This window comes from Platalea leucorodia, assembly GCF_965183815.1.
Source record: "Platalea leucorodia genome assembly, chromosome: 4".
Lineage (NCBI taxonomy): Eukaryota > Metazoa > Chordata > Aves > Pelecaniformes > Threskiornithidae > Platalea > Platalea leucorodia.
Window position 1 is genome coordinate 114,724,531 of NC_138826.1, and position 24,239 is coordinate 114,748,769.

Genomic DNA, 24,239 nt, shown 5'->3' on the forward strand with positions numbered 1-24,239 from the left:
ATTTGGATATTTTCATTGATATGGTTTATGTGTCTGGCTTAGAAAATACGGACATAGAAACCATCTGTATGTGGTTTCAGCATATAGTGTCCAGAAGTTTACATTCTCTTATTTAATATTTTTCTGACCTCTGTTTTTTTTCTGCCTTTATGTAAGGAGAAAGGAGGATTTTTTTGAAAGCCTGAATTTTGGGCTAAATCCTCAAACCTTCACATCTGTCAGTAAATATTTGTCATCAGCAGAGTCTTGTCCAAAGTAACATAACTCTTCTTCTAAGTTTTATTTCTTTGGATTTGTAAGATCATGCCTGATGTCAAAGAAACCAGTTGCACAAGCTAGTTTCTCCTCATCCAGAATATTACCAACAGAAATGTATTTTATCAGTCAGGATTCACATTTATTTATTTATTCAGATTAGATAAAATCTTCATTTTCAACAATGCTGAAGAAATGCAGCCTGACCTAAGTACATCCACTGTTTGATGACTATATTATGTTCCTAGGAATAAAAAAAATTCCTCTACTGATGCAAAGGCAGCTTATTTTAGAACTTTTATTTTAACTCTCCAGTGCCTTAAAAATAGCATTTATTTAACATTATAGTCACACAATTATTTGACAGATCACATAGTTCTTCATCAATATTAACGGTTTTGAAATAATTTCCTCTACAAAGAAATAGTAACTCAGAGCAAAAACAACAAAGGTGCCTTTTCCTTCTATAATGTCATCTTTTTTACCAATATACATGATCTCTCCCTACAGACCTAATGCTTTCTGTTTAGGAGTGCTGTAAGTATTTCAGTTTGTACCTGGGGCTGCCTGTACTCTGACAGAGGATACTGCCTGGTGTCGGGCGAATGCTGCCTGTAATCTATCAAGGGCGGCTGCCTGTAGTCGAGAGGTGGTGGCTGCTGGTAATCCATCACTGGAGGATGCCTGTAGTCCAGCGGAGGCTGTCGGTAGTCCGTTGAGGACTGCCTGTAGTCTGTAAATGGAGGTTGCCGGATATCAGGCTTCACATCCTGTCTGGCTTTTACTTCCGACCTGTAACTGAGAAAGGCAAAATGACTTAGTTTCAGAAAGTGGCAAAACATTAAGACTGTGCGTTACATGCAATATTGAGTAGTGAAGGCAAACTGCCTGACTGCAAAATTGCATAAAACACATTTTCACAGAGAAGCAAAATTTTTGAGGGTAAATAGTCGAGACATCCAAAAACAGTGAGTGCTTTTGAAACATGGACATAAGCAATTTTCCCTCAGGTCATACAGTGCAATTTTCCAGCTTGTATCACTGAGATCAGGATTAGGCTCAAAGGGACAGGAACAGGAAAAGCGTCTTGATTCCCACTTATCTTGCCTACTTGGAAGATGAAACTGCATGTGAAAATACCCACAATACTCACTACAAAATAATGGACTGAGTTTATAAAGTCCTTTTTTCCAGAATTAAGATTTCTATAGAGTACATGAAATATCAGTACAGACATTTATAGCCCCTCTGTTTCATTGACATAAACTATTATTATTGTGAGCTTCTTAAGGTCAAAAAAGGATACATTCTTTGTACCAGCTGTTATCTTTTTAATGAAAGGTATTCTTTGATATAACATCTGTTAATATAGTGTTTATTATTATTATTATTACACAGCCCCTATAATACCATCTGGCTACAAGCCCATAGCAGGTCATATCAGTAGTTATGCACAGAAGTAACACAAGGTGAAAGGAAAACAAATTTGGTTAATGAGGAATTAATAATGAATACAATATTGCTTTAACTGGTAACTGGTTACAGGAGATAAGTCCTAACATTTCAAAGAAAATCTGACTTTCTGTAGTACAGCAACTAGTTAATTAATTTACTCAGATGGGAATGAGTGGCTCCCTTACCACATGGAAATAAGTGCGTAATGGTGTTTCACACTTCAGGGTGAAGTAAGGAATATTTCTTACTGCAAACCTCCATACCTCAGCCGTGTAATGTGCTGAATGGGCTCAAAGGAAGTCCCAAACCTTTTTAGCAAGGTAATTCTGTCATAGTGATTTGAATTAGATTTAACAAAAGTTTTCACATAGTGGATGTTTTTACACTCTCCCCTAGGTGCCCAAGGAAATACTTTTTTCCTATAGAGGAAATATACATTTCAAACTCTGCTTTAATAATGGTCTGGAAGTTTTCTGTTGACCAAGTGATCATGTATGTACATGTACACATGCAGATACATAGACACACATAGACTGTGAAAGGGATTTTGAAATGTACTTGTTGATTAAAAAAAATTACAATCTGAAAAAATGAGAGCATTGTTTTTGATCATGTTAATTAATGTATGAAAAGATAATCTAAATAATCGAAACATTTCAAAATGTTTCAGATAGATATGTTTCAAAACTTCATTACTTTATTAGTACAGTTAGAGTAATGTTATGGCAAATCTTCCTACACACTAGCTTTAATTAGCTGAATGTCTAACCACACACAAAAATATCAGAACTATTTCCCTTTGACTTTCTGAGAAGATGAAAATAGCCTGCTGCCACTTGTTCTTTTAAAACCTGTACATGGCATCTATAATAAGACTTGCATGTATACATGCAATCCTCTCACTTTCTTTACTCAGTATCATGCTCCTGTAGAAAGAAGATGGAGAACAAATAGGCTTACTGTGATACTGAGCCTTATTAATATTGGAAGTAAAAATACTAGTTAGTATTCCTAAGAGTTTTAAGTATCTTACAGTATTTTGATTTTGATACAGAAATAATGTATGTGGCTATATAAACAAGTTGTAAGCTGAGTTATAAAATCTAGTGAAAAATGATACTATATGAACTAGCAATAATGGACCTTTTTCTGGAATGAGTCATCCTTAGGCAGGTTCCCAATATACGACCACAGCTGTATCCCAGAAGATGATGCTTTTATTTACAGTTGGAGGCACTGTAATTCTTAGTGAATATGTAAATGGTGACATGACCAGTTATAGCTTATGCTTTTCAGTAAAACTATTACAGAATTTCTTTTTGGAACTTTAATTAATATAGCTAACTGTTCCCCTCTGAAAATTTCCAATTCAACAGACATTTAATACTGGCTTACCACTGCGCAGAGAGACTTTTGTGAAAACTTTTCATTGGATTTTTTCAGAAACATATGTCTTCTAGGAGGTGATCACTTTTGGAAGAAGTACTCAATGAAATATAAGGCACAGAAATTTGCCAAGTGTGACTAATTGAGAGAAAATCATTTTGGGCAAGTGAAAGTGCTACATCTGTTAAGCAAGGAGAATTAGAGGGCATAGTGCTTAAATCTCAACTGAACTCAAGTATCTCCAGAAGCAAAAAGTTACAATCCTGTAACCAGCACCTACTATTTGGGGAGGAGGGTCTTGATGAGCTATGTTGGTTCCTGAAGATTAGCATGAAGACAGTCAGTGTAATCAGCCTCATTTAACAACCCAAAAATCAATCCAAAGAGTAAATAGTGTTGATTGGAGAACACAGAAAGTTGCATCATCCCACAGCCTAAGCATGCTTTTTATATATGCAGCTTTTAATACAGCTGGTCACAAAATTTCTACCCCCCTACCATTTAATTTCCATCACAGACAAATTTGTCAATGGATATGCATAAATTTCACATGAGAAACTGGCTGGAAAATGATGCACCATAGATAAAACCTGTTATAAAAATATCTTCCTGACTCCAGACCTCTAAGAGACAAAAAAAAAAAAAAAGACATGTCAGATAATGAAAAAAAGGCCACCTTGTGATCAGATACTGATATACCCGCATTTTGTAAGTTGTAATGATATAAGAAAGTAGTATGTTAGCAATGAAATTATTAGAAAGCAATACTTCAGTGTTTAGTTCCTTGGCAAACATACGATTCTGATGGACGTTTGAGGAAGGTTGGTTAGACCCTTGTTCATAATAATGTGTTTTATACTTGAACAAGACTAACAGATCATCCTGGCATGCACAATTCATGCTCTGCGAGCGCAATCACGGAACCGTGGCTTGTCACAGCCCCACAAGCAATGGCTCGCAGCCGCTAGAAAGAGAATAAAGACCCAGCACAAGGGTGTCCTATGGTCCTCACAGGAGGCAGAAGCTGGCGGAGCTGCTCTTTCTTACCTATTTTCAGGTCCCTGCAGCTGGAGGGGCTGTGGAGGCGGTGGCTGGGCGACGGGGCTGTGCTGGGCGACGGGGCTCTGCTGCGCCAGGGGACTCTGCTGGGCCATGGGGCTGTGCTGCTGGGCCATGGGGCTCTGCTTCTCCGAGCTGGGGGCCGAGGCTGGGCTGTTCAGCTCTGCGTAATGGGAAGCTGGAGATTAAAGACCTGTCACAACGCGGCATTTAATAAAGGGCAAAGGTAGACTAATAATTTTTGGTCACACGCTACCTCTGAAAATTTATGCTTTGTCGCTTTTACTCTCCTGGGTTATAATTAGATTTTAAGACATCTGAACCTAATGGGCTCCTTTTGATAGTCTGTGGGATCTGAAATCTTAGTCACTTCTATAACTCCAGTTGACACCTCTATTATTTAAAACCCAACTGAACAAGGCAAATGGCTTCTGTGTTTCATGTTTTCTTTTAAAGCCTAGAAATACTGATATTTGAAAACTTTTCATTTGGAGAGAATGAATGATTTTCTTGCTTTCACCACTGTTATGGGGTGACAGGCTATCGTCACAAAAGCTAAAACACCGGTGTGCTTGTGTTAGCTCCTGCTGTCTTTGAGCTCACCAAGAGTTTCCTATCTTTTTTTAAATCTTTGGGGACTGTGAATGGTAAAACCAATCTCAAGAAATTCTAACTAACCAGCTACACCGATGTCTTATGTCACTGTATTGTGCCAAATGACCAGGGTTTCACGTAGGAACACTGCAGAAAACTAGCATCCTTCTTTCCAAGCAACAAAATTCAAAAAGACAGAGAGGATGGGGTAGGAAATGTGGCCTCGTGGCCTTGTTAAAAATGGATGTTAAAGGGATGCCAATCTTCCTTCAAGCTTCCCACTGCACTTGGGGGAAGACACACTTGGCAGTTATGTTGCTCATCATTTGCCTATTAAGAAGCGTAAATGAGAGAGTCTCCGCCCACAAGAGGACAGAGCACTGCAGAAGTAATTGCTCATGCATTATCAACAGCAAAGGTACATATTATATTTTTTTATTCCTGCTTGCAACAGAATGAGCGAGGCCAGTGTGGTATGGTGCAAAGCATCCAGAATGGACATGTGTATGGCTGAGCATCCCTAACACCAATAGCTATGCATCATCCAGATCTTGCCTAGTGTTATATTTGAATCTAGTTTGAATTTTGAATGATTTTATTTTTTAACATGTGAGTTTGTCCCCTATGACTGCACATTTCTAATGGCTCTCTACTAATTTAATTTATGCTCATAATTATTTAAAAATTTTTGGTTACTTTATTAAAAATCTTTTCAATTTAGGCTTAATTGTCAAAAAAGCTTATATATTTGCACTTAAAACATTCCTCATGCAGGCATAAGCAATACTTATCTGTGTAATTACGATGCTTAAGGCTTTAATTGCCCATTTTGCATCTTTGAGTCTCTTTTGTATTGCAGTTTCAGAGATGAAGATTGGGAATATTTTGCCTCATTTCTACATTACTCTCATAACTATGGATGAACTAGTCAAATCATAAGCTGCTTCTAAAACTGCTTTGCATTTATATGGTATTTTTCACCTGAAAGTACATTACAGAGGTATTAGATTTTTTCCTAATTTTATAAGCTGGGAAGCTAATATCAGAAGGCAAATGAGGTATCCAGTGTCACACAGCCACACAGGGAAGCCATGCCTTGGGCACAAATCATTTCGCACCACTAGCACCCGAGAACATCTTGTAGCACTGCATCTCAGATGCACCTCTGCTTTCTTTCTAATTTAAGGTATCCATCTCTAACACTGAACTATTAGCAATTTGCTAATATGAATTAATCTGTATACAAGGGAGACCTAAGTAAGCTGCAGAGACTGCATGCCGCATTACACTTGTTTGTAAATGCTTTCTAAACTGACCTCCAGTGATTATACGCCACTGATTTGCAGCTCTTTGGTGTGAATTCTGAAGTCATGTATGTTTGTGTTTTTCTCTTCACTGAATTCATTTAACAAAGTAGGTAAGTTCCCCCAGTTGCAGCCCATGTCCAGTGTCAGACTATTTCCTTGTCCCATTGCTGGATGCAGCAGCAGCAGGTGAAGGTCGTTTAACTGGAGCATGGATCATTAAGTAATTACATTACTTGCTGTGTTAAATTCCTAGCTCTAATGGTATTTGTTGCTGAGATATAAAGCCACAGTCTCATTAATACAGTACAATTCATACACCAGTACAGCACATCGCTAAACTGAAAAAAGCTCTGAAATCAACCCCAAACCCCATGAAACCAATATCAAAAGATCTTCACTGATTAGCTGTGGAGTAATGACCAGAAAAATGAGTTTGTCCCCTTATCCTCACCTTACAAATGAGATAATTTAGGGTTCAGTCCTTTCCTGCCTTGTGCATTTATAGTGATATATGTGGAGGAAACTACCAAATCTGAAGTCTTACTTCACATCACTTTGTCACAGGTAGCTGGTAGCTGAAGATGCCTGGTGACAGCCATTGCAGTCTCTTGTGAGCCAAACTTTGGTTTGGTTTATAGCAGGATAAAAGGGAAAGAACTCAGATCATGGCTCTCTTGTAGGGTGCTTTTCCATTTAGAAGACAATTCTTCCAAAAGACATTAAAACTGACTCGCCAGTACTTAGCTTGCTCTCAGGTTTCTCCACGTTTGCTTTAAATACCCTTTTCATAACTAGGAACCTTTTCAAGAATTCAGATATTATTCTGGCTAGTTCTAAGGCTGTAATTTTGGTGTGCTGTACGTTACAGCTGAGAAAGCGAAACAAAAGATGTTCTTTCAAGCGGTGACATAATTCAAGCTAATTGGAGGCTACTTAAAATTTTCTTCCTGTTTTTAAGGACCATTGACTTACCTTCCTGAGGAATGATGCGAAGAGTTACACTGAGACCTGCATCTTTAATTAGCTTCACAATATCTGCATGAGGCATGTTAATAATAGACTGGCCATTCACAGCTAAGATCCGGTCTCCAACTTTAAGTTTTGCACAGCGATCCGCAGGACTTCCATCAATTATCCGCCCTATTTTATGGGGTACAGCTAGACAAGGAACAATAGTCACAGTTAACATATGCTGCAACAAGTGGTGATGTTCACAAGCAAAAGAAAATGAGTTCATTTGGAAGAAATTTCTATAGGAATTAAAAATCAGCTTGTGTATAAACACATAAGAATAAAAATTCTTATACAATGTCATTTGCATTAACACAGTACAGATTTCACTAAAAATTCAGAATCCAGATGTGCATATATACATGGCACATACATATGAAGTCCAAAATCAGTTTATGGTTCAGCTAGTTTGCAAACCTGGCACATAACAAGATAATAAACAGATCAGGATAACAATAAGGCATTAAAACAGTGAAGGGGATAAATTTGCACAATAAGTAGTAGTCGCAAATTGCCTCCCACCTCCTAGTTTACAAAATTTCTTTATTTGTATGTTGCAATAGAGGCACTACAAACATGATTTATTTTATATACAAATAGATGTTATTCCTGCAAGTGCTCAGGGTTCACTAAATTGTTCTCCTCCTCCATTCAAATATGTTAATTTATAAATAGAAATCATACTGAAGATTTATTGAGATGTGCAGCTTTCTAATTACATACATGCCAGCATGAATTTACAGTTAATTATGAGTGCATAGACACATTTACTACATCAAATAGACACCCCCCACCCCCATTCTCAAAGCATTACAGATCAACTTTGCTTCTCCTTTTGCTCTTCTCTGTAGTTCACCTTCCTGTGTACTCCATCCATTCTCTTGTGCTGTCTTTTCCCTCATTTTCCACTGAATTTTCTAAATATTTCTCTTGACCTTTCTCCCAGTGTTTCTTCCCTGTTCTCCTCTGCTTTTAACTAAATGCATATACTATCGCTGACTCTTCTTTCTAGGCTCCCCAAAGAGCATGCTATTTTTCTTTCTCTCTACTACTCACAAATATGCTTGTCACAAATAAATTTGACCATATATTCTATTAATATCCTAATGGCGTCTGGGTATCCCTCACCAATCCCACACTTCAGTCTTGGCAAACTTAGCACAAAGCTGCTCGGCCTCACTATCCACCTGCAGCTGGTGTTTAAAAACAGTTGTGTTCCTTTTTCTTAAAATAATATATCCTTAAAATTCTAATATCTAAAGAGAATTTGGAAAAGGTGAAAGAAAAGATTAATCAAACAGTTTTTGGGGAAATATCTAGGCTATCAATGCTCATATAAAACAAAGCTCTAACAGGAGATGTGTTCAGAATACTCCATAACTGCAGAACAAATTTCTCAGCCCTCTGATAAATATTCCCTGAAGGTGACGGTGACAAATACAGATTGCATATTTTATGCAAAGTCACAATGCACATACCTCAAAGTGACTTTTGTTTCTAGTATAGATGCAAGTGTTATTTACAGTGTTAAAAATTAATTTTCTGAGAACTAAAAATATAAGTGAGTACGTTGAAGTGCAAGCCATAATCAAACTGCATGCTGCTTTGCCACTATAGTTCAGGTAAGAATATAAATTAAATTATGGCTTTAGTAATACAGACACAACTAGTGTACTTCAGAAATGTCTTTCTGCTTAGGAAATAAGCACCTAATTTATGTCACAATGTCTAAATCTTTCTATGTTTTAAAATATACTAAATATGAATAGCCACACTTTGTACAAAACCTGCATTTATTTTGCCCTCTATGCAGGTGTATAACTGCCACGCATGCGTATCAGTAAGTAAACAAGAGTAACTTGACACTGAAACCATTTACATTTACTCAGAGCCTTTCACATCAAATTAATCCTTAAAGCACCACCAAGAATCATTTAAGCTAAGACTAAAACATGCCTGTTTCTGGTATATGTAATTCAAGATCTGCCTGAAATTACCATGTCTGTACTACACATCAGTGGAGATCTGAAAATGAGACTGCTTTATATGAAAGAGCAAGAGATTTAGTAGGAAGAAAGAAGGAGAAGTATTATGGCTGTGATGCCATGGTTAAAATTCACATGCTTGTCATTGCTAACCCTAAAGAAGATGCTTTTGCTAGCCTAAATAATTAAGTGGGTGGGTGGGAAATCCTATTGGTTTGCCAGAACAATTTTTGTTGGACTTCTTGCACCTGACAAGTGAATAGAGCAGATGTCTGCATGTTTGAGATGTCTGCTAAAATAAAAGCTGGAGGTGGGAGAGCCATGAGAGTCCAGTTCCACTCCAAATCCTAAGAAAAGGGAAGGGAGGGAGAAAGAGGAGGAACTTTGTATTCCTTTTTTCTTCCTCTTAAGCCTAATGGCCTTTACCTTCCCAAGAAAGGTATCTACTCTAAATGGTTTGGTATCACTGCGCTCCCTTCATCCTGCCGTGCTACGAAATGATCAACAGGAGGTGACCTTCAGCACAAAGCTCGTGTCTGTCAAGGTACCTTTTCTACTGCACTTTGGTTTTTGAGGATTTAATGCTCCTCTACTGAGGTTGTATTGGTGCAATGCCTTGTCATATGATCTTGCTGCAGAGGGGGGTGTGGAAAGCTTTTGCAGAAGGAACTTGAATTTCTATCAGAGTCTGCAAAGGAGACCACTGGTACGCTGTATGAGGGTTTTATGGGCAAATCCAGTGAATTACTAATGAAACTCACAGCCACTCAGCAGAAGCTGGTTTCTGTGCATTTCTAGATCACATGAGGAGAAGTTTATCTCCTAACTCCTTCTCTCCCAGTAACATCCCAAGCAGTTTCTGGTCTCTGCTTGCTCTCCCCAGTGGAGCTCTGCCTGAGTCTCCTCCTAAGCCACAATATCCTGGCCACCATGGTCCCTGCTGCTGCCCTGGCAGGGGAGGATTTATTTAAGGATTTATTTACAAGCATGAGTGCTTCTAAGGGATGCAGGTTATCTGATATGCAGGCTGTTAATGAAAATATGAACATGTTAGAATATGTTAGAAAACTTTTAATTTTTAAGAGCCTTTGGTGGTAAAATACTTATTGTGAAGGGATAAGGAGATACTCTCATAGGCGATTAGCTAAGTGAAAGCTAAGGAATAAAGGTAGAAATGAACTGTGGATTTCCATAATGGAGAATTTTTAGCATTCAGAACGGTCACATCTAAAACAGGCGTGGAAGAGCTGTAAAACTGTCAGTACCGAGTGGGCTGAGTGAAGTGGCAGACGAGATCTCATGAAAAGAAATGCAAGATGATGCACATGGGAAAAAATAACCCTGCCTAAGCTTAAGCAGGGATGGGCCCTAAATTAATTATTACCACTCAGGACATCTTGAAATAAGTGTGCCTACTTCTCTAAAACCAAAAACTTAGTAAAACAATAAATAGAATTTTAAGATTTAGAAAAAGAATAGCAAATGAAACAACTATTGCTAGTTACTACTGTGCACCTAAAGTCTGAGTATTGCTGATAGTTCCAGTAACCCCACTCAAAAATCATAGCACTGAGGTAGCAAAGATTCAGAGAAAGACAGCGTGGCAGTCAGAAGCAGAGAACAGCCTCTGTTCAAAGTAGTCCATGACATTGCTACCTGCAGCTTGGAGGAGAGAAGGTGGGGCAACCTTCTGGAAGGCCAGAAGAATGAAAGGATTCAAAAAGGGACTAGACAAATTCACAGGGGTGGATCGACTGCTGATTAAATCAGAAAGCCATGATTGTGAAAGCTGAGGAGATGCCTGGGGAAGGTCTCTGTCTGCTGTAGGTGCTGTCCGCTCTGCCAGTGGTCACGGCCAGGGACAGCACGGAGCTCCGCAGCTCTTCGATCTCTCCCAGCATCACAGGAAGAAACCTCCCATGTTTGGTATTTAATTACGGCTTTGTTAACACATCATATTTTTTCTTAAATTGCATCTTCAGTGTTTCATTTTTATCTAAGCAGAGCATTTAATAATGGAACCTTTTAAAGGAAGTCCCAGATCACTTGACTGGTGATAAATGATTCCACTCGCCCTTAAAATTTTTTACTAATCTATTCACACCTCTTTTAAGAATTTGCCACAAGCTGTTCTCCAAACATATGTACATTTTGAACAGTGGCAGCACGTGCTTGGATTATACTCTGCAGAGAATTTGATCTACCTATTTCAAAACACAGAGTTACCTGAGCAGCATTTAATATTAGCAGGCTACACAGAAACACTTGAATTTGGTTTTTTTTCTGGAATCCCTGAAAGCTGCCCCTTTGCAGGACAATTCATTTCTTAGTTCTCTTAGACTACATAATGGATGAGACTGTGAGGGAAAACTATTATGGTAAGCAGGGATTTATACAGATTTTTTTAACTGTTGAAAATATGGGAAATTAATGAGATACAGTTTATAAGTATATGAAACATACAGTCCTTCAAAACAGATATATAGATTTTTTTTTTCTTTAATATTACCAAATCATCCAAAATGTGATACTTAAGAGTGATATATATGGCTATCTACCTTAAAAAAAAAAAAAATCCTTCCAAGGCAGAAGTCATAATCCCAGAGCCAAAAAAAAAAACCTAGCCAAGAACGGCAATGCCGCAGAAGCATTTCCTGACAATGGATCTTATGATGGGATCTAATTTTTCTGCAGTCTGTTTTATGAAAAATTTGTGACTTCAGGGAGATTTGAATCCTGAGAGCACCAAAGATACTTGAAGCCATCAATGTCTCCCTAATCTCCCTAAATCTCCCTCAGAGATTAACAGCATTTGTGTCAGGAACACAAACTGACCCAGCGCTGGCACCTAGCAGCTGATGCTTTTCCAGAAGGTAGTTAATTGTGCAATGATCAGCTGTAAGCTTATTAGCAAAAGACAACTTAAATTAAAAAAATTAAGAGACAAAATTATTTAAAAGACATTTTTCCATTTAGAAAGCGTGTAGGGTCTGCTTTCAGTAACTTACTGATAACTACAAATTCACTTTTTTCTCTATATTAATATTTTTATTTGATAAAATCACCCACTTTTACTCTTCATGATCCAAATTAACATCCTTCCCACACCTTCTTGTCATAGAAAAGAAAGAGTAAATTCTGTGGCTTTACACCTGAGGGGTCCATATGCTTGGGTCAGCTGTACACAAAGCCAGAGCTGTTGCTGAATGCAGATACTGCTTCTAACACTGTATATTTCTATCAGCCTCTTGCTTTTTGGAAATAAAAATGATTTCTCCTCACCTGGGAGACCCATATGCTGGAAATAGCTGATTCTAAGAAGATGATACCAACAAATAATGCTTTTCTGGTTTACATCAAGAATTTTCTTTATACATCTGTTCAGTACTTCTAGGCATAACTGTTGAGACTGTATTTTGTAGAAAGCAACTTTCCTGTTTTTTCTCCTATATAGTAGCTAAATGTCAAAAATGATCAGCTAAGGGGAAAAAAATTGAACCTCTACTTTATCTATTAGACCCTCTGGCAGATAAATTCTTGCAATCTTTTCTAATGTTAACGGATATAGATAGTAAACCAAGCAAATGAACCTTCCTGAGCCAGCTGTCCTTTTCAATGTTATACAGCTGATCACATGAATATTTATTGTATCCTCAATTCTCAAAAGGTGCAAGAGTTTTCATTCAATCAGCAGGTCCAGCATATGAGATTTTAATTGGGAGAACATATTAAATGTAAACATCTGTAATTTCATTGCTACTGAATAATCTAAAATTTGGGAAGCTTGAGTATGATGGACTTCCTATCAGGGCTGATATTAGAGTCAAGATAAAATATTTTACTGAAATTGATTGGCTATTTTATGTGATGCTTATCTGGAGAACAGAAATCTGTGGCATGCTGCATAGTTGCAGATGATGATAATCCCTTTTGTTTATAAGGTTAATGAATTTATGAATTGAAACATCCCATTGTGTGCTGATATGGAACGTATTTATTTGCATAGCACAGGCATAAGAAGCTAGGTGGGAAGGAGTGCACATACGTTAGAAATCTGAAGATCTAAGAAAAAATAATGGACCTTAGGTACTTTAATTCAGGCTTCTCATGAAAGCAAAATGGGCCCTGTGGAATCATTAGAAAAAACTTGATTCCATTTCCAGGTTTGTGCTAAGAAAACTTGCAGAGTTTGTTCTTTGAAAACACAGGAGCAGCACCACTAGTTCCAAATGACCTATTCAGGAACATGCTGGAGGACAGAAGTCATCTAGAGAGGGGAGTGATGTGGTTAAGATCCTCTATGCTTTATTCTCCAAAAAATATCAAATAGCCAATTGAGTATTTCATGCCTGCAAACTGCAGCAATGTAGTTTCAGTGATATTAAAAATGTCTTTCACTTCTTAAGGTTCTTTCACTATTATTAATTGCATATATTGATTTGAAAATCTAAATCATATAACAATTTCTTTTAGCTCCAAATTATACTATCAGTTAAACAAGCTTAGAAAGTGTGTTTTTGTAGCTGAAGAGGCAGAAGAACAGCTCAAACCTGAATATCATCAAAGCCAAGTAGAAATGAGAAACCAGGTTCTTTGCCCACAAGTTGAAGTATCTTCCACAGGGGACTCACGCTGCAGGTGGGTTTTCACTGCTCTGTTCCAAAGATCTCCAAGCTGGGGTAGACAGACATCCTAATGCCCAAAGCTCTGTTTTCTTTAGAATCTGCAGATTGGTCACAGAAAATCGTGTCCCCAGGCACCATCTTACCCAGGAAGAAGCAGGGGTGAAATTGCAGCACAAATAACTGTCTTAGATCACACAGTTATCATTGATCAATAAGCTGTTTTTTATCTCTAAAATGCAAGGAGTTCAAAGAAACTCGGGGGCTGAATAGGACTTATTTCAGAATGCTGTTTTCTGCAGTCAGCAGAGGCTTATCTTGGATTTATGGTTTTTAGTTAAGACTGCAAGTTTTGAGAAATGAGAGAAACTTCTTTCATTAGACTCTGTTTTATCATGTTTTGAAAATCCAGCAGTCATTGGCATATGCAGTGTATGGGCAAATTACATCGGCAACTCCGCTTTTGCTAAATAGGAGGAAGATCACAACAAGTATGCAGAGTTACCTGCCTTTAATTTTTTAAAAAATGTTTATTGATTATGCCTGTATTTTCAGTTTGTTTACACTTTATAACTGTGCTAATTGACAGTCCCTGCTACAGTAAAATTCATGCAAATATTGCCAGTTTTCCAATTTCACTGGAAGTTACCAGTTAACAAGATCTGTTTACAACACATGGTTTCTTTCTACAGAAATTAGGGTGTTAAGAGATTTACAGGGGATCACAAGTTCTTCTCCTAGAGGAAGCTGCCTCCCAAACACATGAAATCCAGGCAGTAGGAAGATATGAAGTAGGCAGGGACAAGTGTACTCCATAAAGCTCTGGAACAAATTCATCCAACAATCTCCTTTTGGCCATTTCCAGCTGGCGGCAAGTGCTGTTCCATGGGATGCAGATAGCAAACTTATCTTGGTATCGTAAAAAGCTCCGCAAGAATGGAGTTTTACCACAGAGGACTCACACTACTGAGTATTATCCTAAACGTAATGCAATGGGTAGATTAATTAATTCAGTTTCAGTATTTTAGCTGTCATGTGGCATTCAGTACTGTCATGTGAGGCAATGCCGCCCCAGGCACAGCTGCACCTCCCTGGCCTCACACGTTGCTGCAGGATGCTGGAGACTTGGAGGGGACAGCCCCAGGAGGGCCCTTCCTCGCAGAACGACATGCATGGCAAGTATTTTCTGGGGGGGAAGCACGAGGGTGTTCTTCAGGACAGGACTTCAGAGATAGGCTGTAGTTTGCTCGGTTTAGCCACTTTGGCACTGAACCAGGGCATCTAATATATGTTCGTAATTTGGGGGGCAAAGGCAGTTGCCTGGGAAGATCTCCACAGAGCTGCGAGGTTAAATCAGTCCAGATCCACCCCAAACTAAAAGTGAAACACTAGAGTTAGCTTCCAAGCATTCAGCTGGGAACACGACTCTGAGTTCTTTAAAGAAATACCACTGGAGATGACAAGATTTTGATAAACTACGTGTAGCCTGCATAGCAGAAGAAAGCACAGAGTAAGGCCAAATTTAGGTGGTGGATCAGGAGAAGGGATGGGAACCAAGGCACCCTTTAATGTAGGGTCAGAGCCTGGGGAAAAGCATGATAATATGTTTTAAGGGCAGTGGAAGTTAATCCTTTCATTAGGAACAGGTCAGGAGCCTGGCCAGGTGAATTTTCTTTTTTTAGTCTCTTAGCACTCTAAGATCCTCTGTGCTCTGCACTGGCCAAAATGACTTGCTCCTGGATGTACCACTCAAACACAGTTCTTTATTTACCACTTTATCTTCTTTTACTGATATAATTTTGAAGCATGGCTGACCTTGTCTACGCCCCTGCTTTACCCTGTGAAATCTCTTCACATAATCCTTGTCACTCCTGATCTGCCCCACATCAGAACTGTAGTTTGGTGCAAGATAATTCCCTGTGCTGGATTAGAGAACATCCCAAGTGATGCTTTGACAAAGGGGAGACAAAGCTTCTACCATTATAGAACACAGGAAAAGAAATGTGCCACAAGAATTGGATGTTTAAGGAAGTGCCAGTAAGTCAAAATTATATCCAGCTATAAAGGTTGGCTCCAAACTACTTAATAGTAATTTATTAAAATGACAGCTACTATAGTGCTGCCTGTCACAAAATGTGAAAAAATACTCTATTCTCTAATTATGGCTGTAGTCTACCCTCACTCTGTGCCTCTACCAAGGGTAAAAAAAATGCACTTAGTATTTTGAAAATTTCTGCAAGGCAAAGGCAGGTCTGTAAATCAACAGTAACAACGAACTCCTTGCAAAGCATGTCAAGAGAGAAGTTGACCAAGACCTTAAGCCTCTTGGAACAAGAATGACATCCTCAATTCTAGGAGCCCCCGAGCCTTTTGTGGCTCTTTTCCAGGTCAGAGGGATCGTGAAGCAATCCTAAGAGGCTATGTGGGAGCAGCGTAGTGCACATGCATGAGAGAGCATGGGAAAGGGCTATGAGACTCAGCTGGAGCACTGCTACCCTGACTTCATGCAGTGGTCCTACACCTTCACAGCCAGAGCTAGTTTTAACTTCCCTGGCAAACACCCAGAGGGTGAGTTTATGTGTAACAGCTTGAGCTTTGGGCCAACTGCAAAGCAGCAAACCCATGAACCTGCAGCTCTGAGGCTAGTAGCAACTCTGTTTGAATGACTACCTCAATTTTAACAGTGCTTGAAGCACAAGTGCCTAGTGACACAGGGTTCATGCTCCTGTACCGAGCAAGAGCTGTTGCCATTTGTTGGGTTGTAAAACATAGTGTATAAGTGTGATTTCATGAAAGAGGAATACTTTCAGTGCACGATTAATTGCCTTCTTGAGTAAAAGTGATGATGATACTTACATTTCCAAGTCCTCAAGTCTCTTTCTTTTACAAGAAAGTAGAGAGGCGAATAGAGTTATCAAAATAAACATTCTTAAATCAAAGGAACTCTTCTTCACTTTGCCCTGAGGATGTTCCCAGTGAGACGATTTCTTAGGCTATGCTACTCCTAGCAGCGTCTGGCACTACAAGATATTCCCTTTTCTGACCTATTTTGCCCATTTTGATTCTTTCGGAGTTGCCTTGCAATTACTACATTAGCACTTAACTGCGTATGTTTAGGGTATGTCTGCACAGCATCATTCTGTGCCACGTGGGGATGCATGAGCTGGCAACAATTGCAGTGACTCTGAAACCAAAACCACTGGAAATATAGTACAACATTTCACCAAATTAACATACTACTGCCATAAGAAGTGAATGACTACCAAGGTGCTTGACGTGGTGCCATGCAGATCCATATTTCGATACTGATGTAAGCTGTATTTTGGACATTACACCTCCTACATCCAGTTGATACTTTCCTACCATTAATATGCTTTCTACCCCTAATTGTGCATTTTAATCAAAGGATTTCAGGTTATTTCAAGTTGGAAGGGACCTCAGGAGGTCTCAGTGGCTGCTGCTGAAGTTTTTCTGTTCTGTCTTCTACCAAAGGGCCTGAAACTTGGATGCTGTATTCTAGAGGGGTCCTAATGAGTGCTGAGTAAAGGGGGATAATAATTTCCCCTCAATCTACTGTCTATGCTTCTGTTAATATAGCCCAAATTACTTTGCCCAAATAAATATTAAGTAAAGATTTTCTTTACCTCCCTTTAACCTCCCTTAAACTACAAATAACCAATGATTTTTAGCCTGTTTTTATTACTGATGACAGAGTGTGTAATTTTCAGCGTATTTTTTCTACTACATTTTTGGAGAAGAATTCACATAGAAAGGGTAATTTCTTCTCTGTTCTATCACTGTCTATAGCAAATGTAATTTTTGGTTCATTGCTGTTCTTCTAAACTTAGGATTTGGGTGCTCTTTGGGATCCCTGAAATTCAGTGCAGTTATTATTTGAATAAATTTGCTTGTCACTTCCACAGCAGACTGTAATTTTCATTTACTATTGGAGGTGTTCAACTGAGGTTCAACAGTGGCTACCTGTGTAGTTGCCTGGGGAGAAAGAAAAGTATCTCAAGAACATGTTGGAGGGTAGGAGGCAAAGCAGGATCTTGAACCTGGGTCTGTTGTCCTCAGCAGAATACTCCAGTCACAGAACTTTTGATTGCTTCGTCATTTTCTCTTTCTCTTCCTCTCCTCTTTCCCTCTCCATCTCCCCCAACCACAAACCCTATCTGTGAAATAATTTTCTTGAAAAATTAATGACTGACTTAACTGATTAATATGTATGTATCTCAGTGTTCTCTATGGATTATTTTTTTTCCTGTCTGATCTTCTGCAAAGAACTTCCAATTGGCTATTATATTCAATAAAGTGAAAACTCAGAGTCCCAAGAGGCTAATTATCCATGGTTTTGTTACAGTATAAATTCTGGCAATCGTGGAATTTTAAAATTCAGCTGAGGTAATAGGAAAAGCAACTCTTTTAATAACTGCATGATCATGAAATACTGCAAAGAAGTTTTCTGAGATCATTTGCTATTGTGAGATATGGCTTTCCCAGTACTCTCTTAGTTGCTTTTCTGTTATGAATTTAGAAGAGTGAAGTTTGGCCCTATAAGTTGAAATTGCTATTTTATTTCCTCAGGAAGCAGTTTTGGGCAAAAGAAAAGTTCCTTCAAAACATATTTTGAATGCAAGGAAAGGACTGTATTAGGCTGCAACTTGAAAGATGACAATTAGGTCCACCTAATTAAAAAATCAACCTCCCTAGACCTCTGTCTAACCAGTTTTCCCATTTTCCAGTTGCCTCTGCAGTTCCTTAACTGGACAGCTGCTGTCATGGGGTTTGCTGTGATCTCCGCTTTTATTTCATGGTCCTGAACTTCATCTTGATTTAAAAAAAAAAAAAAAAAAGTATAATTCAATTGCGTGTGGAGGAGTAATTTATTCACATAACCCTGATATTTACTTGTGGACTGTCTCTCTGGGATATAGGAACAGAGAAACTCTACTTTGTGGGTGAATCCTGTCATACTCTGACAGCCAAATGAGTGTGTGAAGCACAGAACCTCGGAGGCCAGAATAACCTTTGGTTTTGTCCAAGACGCAACAGACAAATGGTGCCCCTGGAAGCAACCTTGAGAGGCCCTTCAGCTTTAATCTGTGCAGTGATTAATTAGCAGGTGTCAGGTTTTAATGAATTTATTTTTTTTATTAGGGGTGAACTTGGAAAAATATAAGCTGAAAAATGTGATTTACTTACTTATTGTGGACCCAGATTCGGGCCTGTTCAGGGAACTGATGATAACAAAGCCAAAGCCTTCATTCTCCTTGCGGTGGATCACAACGTCGCTGGTTTGCAGGCTGTGAGAAGTGAAGCCCTCGGGGGGTGTAGCATTGCTACTAGAGACAGCGTGATTACTGTTAGCATAAGTAGTGTAGTCACTTCTTGGAGAACTGTGGTGCGTAGACACTGAGCCTGGGCTTCTGCCATTCTCTGGGCACGGTTCTCCTACAACATAAATCACACCAGTATTACAGTCTGACTTGCTCAGTGGCTTTGTGACTTGCACTACGTTTGCTAATGCAACATAAATACAGTTGACTGTCTATAGCCCAGACTACCACAAGTATTAAACTGGAACTGTAATAGATGCAGAGAGACAGGAATCTACACAATTATGCAAAACATTCAAGGGCAATCAGATAAAGCAAGCATGAACGCTCACTGCTAAGCTATATAAAAGGGAGGAAAGGAAAGTAAGAAACAGTGGCTACGTGGATTGCAAAAACATTAGCAAGCACTATTCCCTTGTATGCTGGTTGATCTGTCATGAAGAGGAAAATGTGACCAGCTAATCCAATATAAAATTATTTGTGTTTGGATTAAAAGAATTTAAGCAGGCAGCTAACACAGAGTAATTAGGATTAGCTGCATAATGTTCTTCTTACAAGTTGATTAGCATGCTCAAAAGATGTTCATGGAACAGAGCAGTTATACAATGAAAAATAATCACAAATTATTTTTCTGTGGGTGTTGTGACAGAAGCAGTGGTCATTTAAAGGTTTTGAAGATGCTCTGGCGTGGTGAATTCGAAAGGGCAGAAGTGAAAATAGAGTCCATCCACACTTCAGTATTGCTTTACAGTAACAAGAACAGGGAACAAGTTAAATCTTGTGGGATTACACACTTTTTTAGTATAAGGATTTTGGCAATTGAAAACAGTAAAGTTACACCTCCAGATGTGTAACTCCAGAAAAAAAGATTTATATTCCTCGCAGATCTAAGTTGTTTACACAAATCTGCATTTATTGACAGTTTTAATACAGAACTTTCAGATGAATATAAGTAATATGTTTTCTGTTTGGAGCAATGAGAGTGGCAGAGTCATTCTACTGAACACGTGAAGAGCTTACACATACACACATATATCCTAGGAAGAGAGCTTGCAAATTAGACCTTCATTGTGTATATATTAATAAAATAAACATCATCCAAGGACAAGCTGTTGTTTTCTTGGTCAGGTGTGTCCTTTAGCAGTCCTTCTGCAACTACGAAATAAAGTGATTAGAGAGAATAAAGAGGAAGAAAACCAAACAATTATTATACTCCTGCATTAGAACTGAAAATCTCCAAGAGTTATTGAACCAAATCTGCAGCTAAATGCCGTAGTCAGTGACAAGAGAGATCTCATTTTCTGGCTGTCATGTTTCAGAAAGCTGAATATTGTTTATGTCAGTATTGCTGCAACAGAAAGGAAATTATCTTACCCTGCAGAATGACCAAGAGCTGGCTTGGCCATGAGAGAATGCAGCTGAATGCCATTAAGTACAGGAAAAGAAAGTCAAAGGAGGAAAAGTTTAAAAGGCCATTCGATTGTCAGCTGTGCAATAAGTATTAATCAGAAAAATTATATTCTGCTTCTGCCTGGGAAAAAATGGCATTTTAATCCACATTGTTCTGAATACCACATTTTCCTAATCAAATTATTTTCCAGAGCTTGTGAATAGTGATTTTCTGTTCCAGATCTCGGTAAATATCTGTGCAAAATGGCGATGCCAGGTGAGGGCTAAGTTACGTACATTAGCTATCAGGCAGGTAAGGAGAGCCCTGGATCCCTCTGTTGTATACACTCATGCTAGTGAGAAACTCACATGAAATCAATTGGCCTGATGCATTAGTATAGCACTTTTCAGTCATGCCCAACATCAGTCATTTTATAATTTTTCCACAAAGCTTATGTTGTAGCACACCAAATTAAAATCCTGTTCAGCTCCTGAAATGCTTAAACATTAATGAGTTACACACTATACTCCCCGGTGTGGCACTCTCAAGGCCCAAGAATAACTCCAGGTGTTTTACCAGCTTGCTTCATTTTCTGTGCCAGGAGACCAGAGTGTCTAACAGACCCTTTTATTTAATATTTAACAAGCAGCAGCGAAGGCTGGCACCCACTCTGTGCTAACCCTCTTGCTAATTTTGCCTGCAGTCTGTACAGCCGGCTGACCCGGGAAAGGTGCTAATCGCAAGCGCTCGGCGGATTACCTTGGTTATTGGCCATTTTCCTAGCGCTGGGGGAGCTGCGAGGGGGCGTCGCGCCGGGCGGAGGGGGACCTTTCTGGCTGGAGGACTCTGGAGTCAGTAACAGAAGAAAGTCAGTCCCGCGAGAGTGCGGCTGGCAGGGAGCTGCGGTGCCGCAGTGGGAGGGGGACTGCGAAGACGAAGGTGAGTGGGAGGGCGGCTTTTTGGCAGGGGAGCGAAGGGGAACGGCGCAGGCAATGACAGCGGATCTAGGGCACGGGGAGGCAGAAGACAGGACAGGCTGGGAACGTGGTTTTGCTCATTTCTGGTGCCTCAGTGAAGTGCACTCACCACAAATGTTTTAGAAGTTCTTAAAAAAACTTCTTTCCTTGAGTAAGCAAAGGTTGCAATGGAATGACAGCAAATTCTCCCATTAAAACTTTAAGAGATGCTGCCACACATTTTTCCAGGTTCCAGTGTTTTTCAGTAATTGAGACTGAGCTAGTCTAAAGGTTTAATTTACTTCCAATACTTCATATTGTTTTAGCTTTATTTTCTGAATGTGTCTGCTTGAAGGGAGGATCCGGCCCTGTTCCTAGGAGCCGTTTGTGCCATACAGAAGGTTTTCAGCCAGCTTGCGTTGCAGTCGGGGGGCAGAAATTCCAGATGACATCAGTGAGACCAGAAATGGGCTTTTAACACATACAAGAGTGAAATGAGTTCCTGCCCTGAACAGTTAACAGTCTTTGAGCCTCTCTCTGATTGCTTATTGACACAGTCAGCTTTAACAGCTTTAACTTAGGTGAACGTTTTGTCCCAAAAGTGGACAAGAGGAAACAGCACAGACCAAGACAGCATGGAACAAATCCAGAGCACTCATGATCACCACACCAGGGTTGCCAAGATTGTTTCCACTTCTGAAGGAAACAACACTCAGCTGCAGTGGTTTTGTCACAGAAACAAGGGACACATATTTACAATTATTCTGTCTTCAAAATGACCCAAACATTCACTTTGATTTTAATTTTCTCTGGTTTTTTAAAACAACACCTGTTTGTGCTGCCAGCATTGAGATCTGTTTTTCCTTTCACCTTTCCCAGCCTTCACTCACCTGTGGGTAGCACCTTTCTCCTCACAGTAAGATTCACTTGCCCGTTTCGGGCAGCGTTATGCATAAGATCAATCACATATCGGTGGGTTTTGCCGGCCACTGGAATCCCATCTACATACACCAGCTCATCACCAGGATGGAGACGACCATCTCGGTCTGCTGAGCCCATGGCAATTACTGCTCCAATGAGAATCTAGGCAGCAAAGAAACAAAATCCCATCATATGTACACTTAGCCTCCAATTTAGTGCCATGAATGTTGCAGTGATTTTCCTTTTCTTTCAAAATCAAGCTAGTAATTCAGTGCAGGTGAAGAGATCTATGTATGTCTGAAAGCTGTGGTCCTCCTCTGTGGGTATAATTGAAGATGCTTCTTTGCCTTCGGTAAGAAGGTAAGATGTTTCCTACCTGCATAGGAGTGATACACCTGAGAATCCCGATCTAAGGATGATCTACGTGATATCTTCAAATCCAGACAATCTGTCTATAACGAGTGTTGAGTTTATATAGACTACATTATTCAGAAGAGTTAAACAGATTAATTCCACATAAGGGTCCTTTTGGCTTAAAATTAGTTAGTCCGCATACTTCTTATGAAAGGTTCCTTGCTGCTGTGTGATTTAAGCACCTGGAGTAATACACTTGAGGTCAGTAGTGGAAGTGACCCCACTACACAGAGTTTGCTTAGAAGAAGTGCTACATCAAATGTTGTTACTCATAATGAATAATTGCTCAGGTAGTGGTTGATTAACAAAATGGAAAAAGAGGAAAAATGGCAGCTTACTCTGGGCAGATGTTGTTTTCCTAAATCGACATTTAAATGTAATTTGTATGGGACGTATAAACTAGTAAAAATCTGTTCAAAACCTTTTAATGACTTTCTCCACTTTCTATGCACATAAATTCACATAATTTATTAGAAGAAGACATATATATTTTCCCTGTGGAATAATTGATAGAACAGTTGAGATGGATTCAAACAAAACCTGCTTTCTTTGAAAGAATATTAAAGCATTCACGGAGCGTGTTCCAAATTTTCCTTTCTCTCGTTCAGTGTGAGAGTGAGCACAGAATGATGGATATGACATGCCGTGTGACAATCCGCTTTAAAAAATAAAAGATAAAAGCTATCAAGTATTGCTTTTCATGATGAACTGCAAAGGCTAGATGTGGTAGTCACACAGGTGGTCTTGTGTTTTTTTGTGGTCTTAGCTGCAGAGTTGCAAGTATCCCAGCAGAGTGTTTAAATGAAAGCCCATGTGGAGCCTGGAGAATTTTCCTGTTTGTAGCCTCTCTTTGGCTCACTTTTGCTTTCAAAACTTAGCAAAGAGAGAACACGATGTGGCATTTTCCTGCTTCCTGGTGTTCCTGGGATCCTGTTAAGCACTGCCAGGCTGAGCTGCCAGAGAGACCCTTTCAGGTTCTCCATTCTTTTCTTCAAATAGTGAAAGAATATACCTCAAAGCTTTGGAAAATACTTTGTGCAAAATCCAACTATGAAATATGTATTTATGCTCCTTTACTGGACAGGAAAAAAGCTGTCCAAAGCTACGTTTAGCTAGATCTCCACAAAGTATTCTCAAAACCTTTACATTTGGGCATCTCACATGAATAAGAATTTTTTCCTAGTTATCTTGGTAAGGGATGGGTGATAACCCTCTGCAGCTTGGAAGATTTGTAGGGATGGCCTTCCTCCTTTGGTTTTGTTGAGCATTTGCAGTTTCATTATAATTGGCTGCCAAAGTATTGAACAATTTGTGCATCTTTAACCTTTGGAGAAACACAAATGCAGCTCACAGCATGGTAGGTCATCAGTAGCTACAGCAAAGCGCAAAAACTCCTTCTAGTTTTGACTATTTAAGTAATTATTGCTGATATTTCACATGTCCACAGTGGAATGTGATTGTGTTACTCATCTCAGTGGTGGAACTGACTCCTAACATAAGCAGCAGAGTCCTACTTTAAACACTTCAGGTAGGTGTGTTTGTCAA

The 24,239-nt window shown here is 39.1% G+C and overlaps 1 protein-coding gene across 2 annotated transcripts in view; it reads right to left on the bottom strand.

Moving 5' to 3' along the window:
- MAGI2 (membrane associated guanylate kinase, WW and PDZ domain containing 2) overlaps window positions 1-24,239 on the bottom strand; it is a gene marked incomplete at both ends in the record, with an annotated part of 752,640 nt that overhangs the window by 42,045 nt on the left and 686,356 nt on the right. Inside the window, 6 exons of one of the 2 annotated variants that reach the window (XM_082309171.1) lie at window positions 813-1,053; window positions 4,144-4,318; window positions 7,029-7,214; window positions 18,880-19,128; window positions 21,163-21,249; window positions 22,250-22,442. In XM_082309171.1, the coding sequence (XP_082165297.1) occupies window positions 813-1,053; window positions 4,144-4,318; window positions 7,029-7,214; window positions 18,880-19,128; window positions 21,163-21,249; window positions 22,250-22,442 (1,131 nt within the window). The remainder of the gene's footprint in view (window positions 1-812; window positions 1,054-4,143; window positions 4,319-7,028; window positions 7,215-18,879; window positions 19,129-21,162; window positions 21,250-22,249; window positions 22,443-24,239) is intronic. The other variant, XM_082309172.1, reaches the window with a different exon arrangement.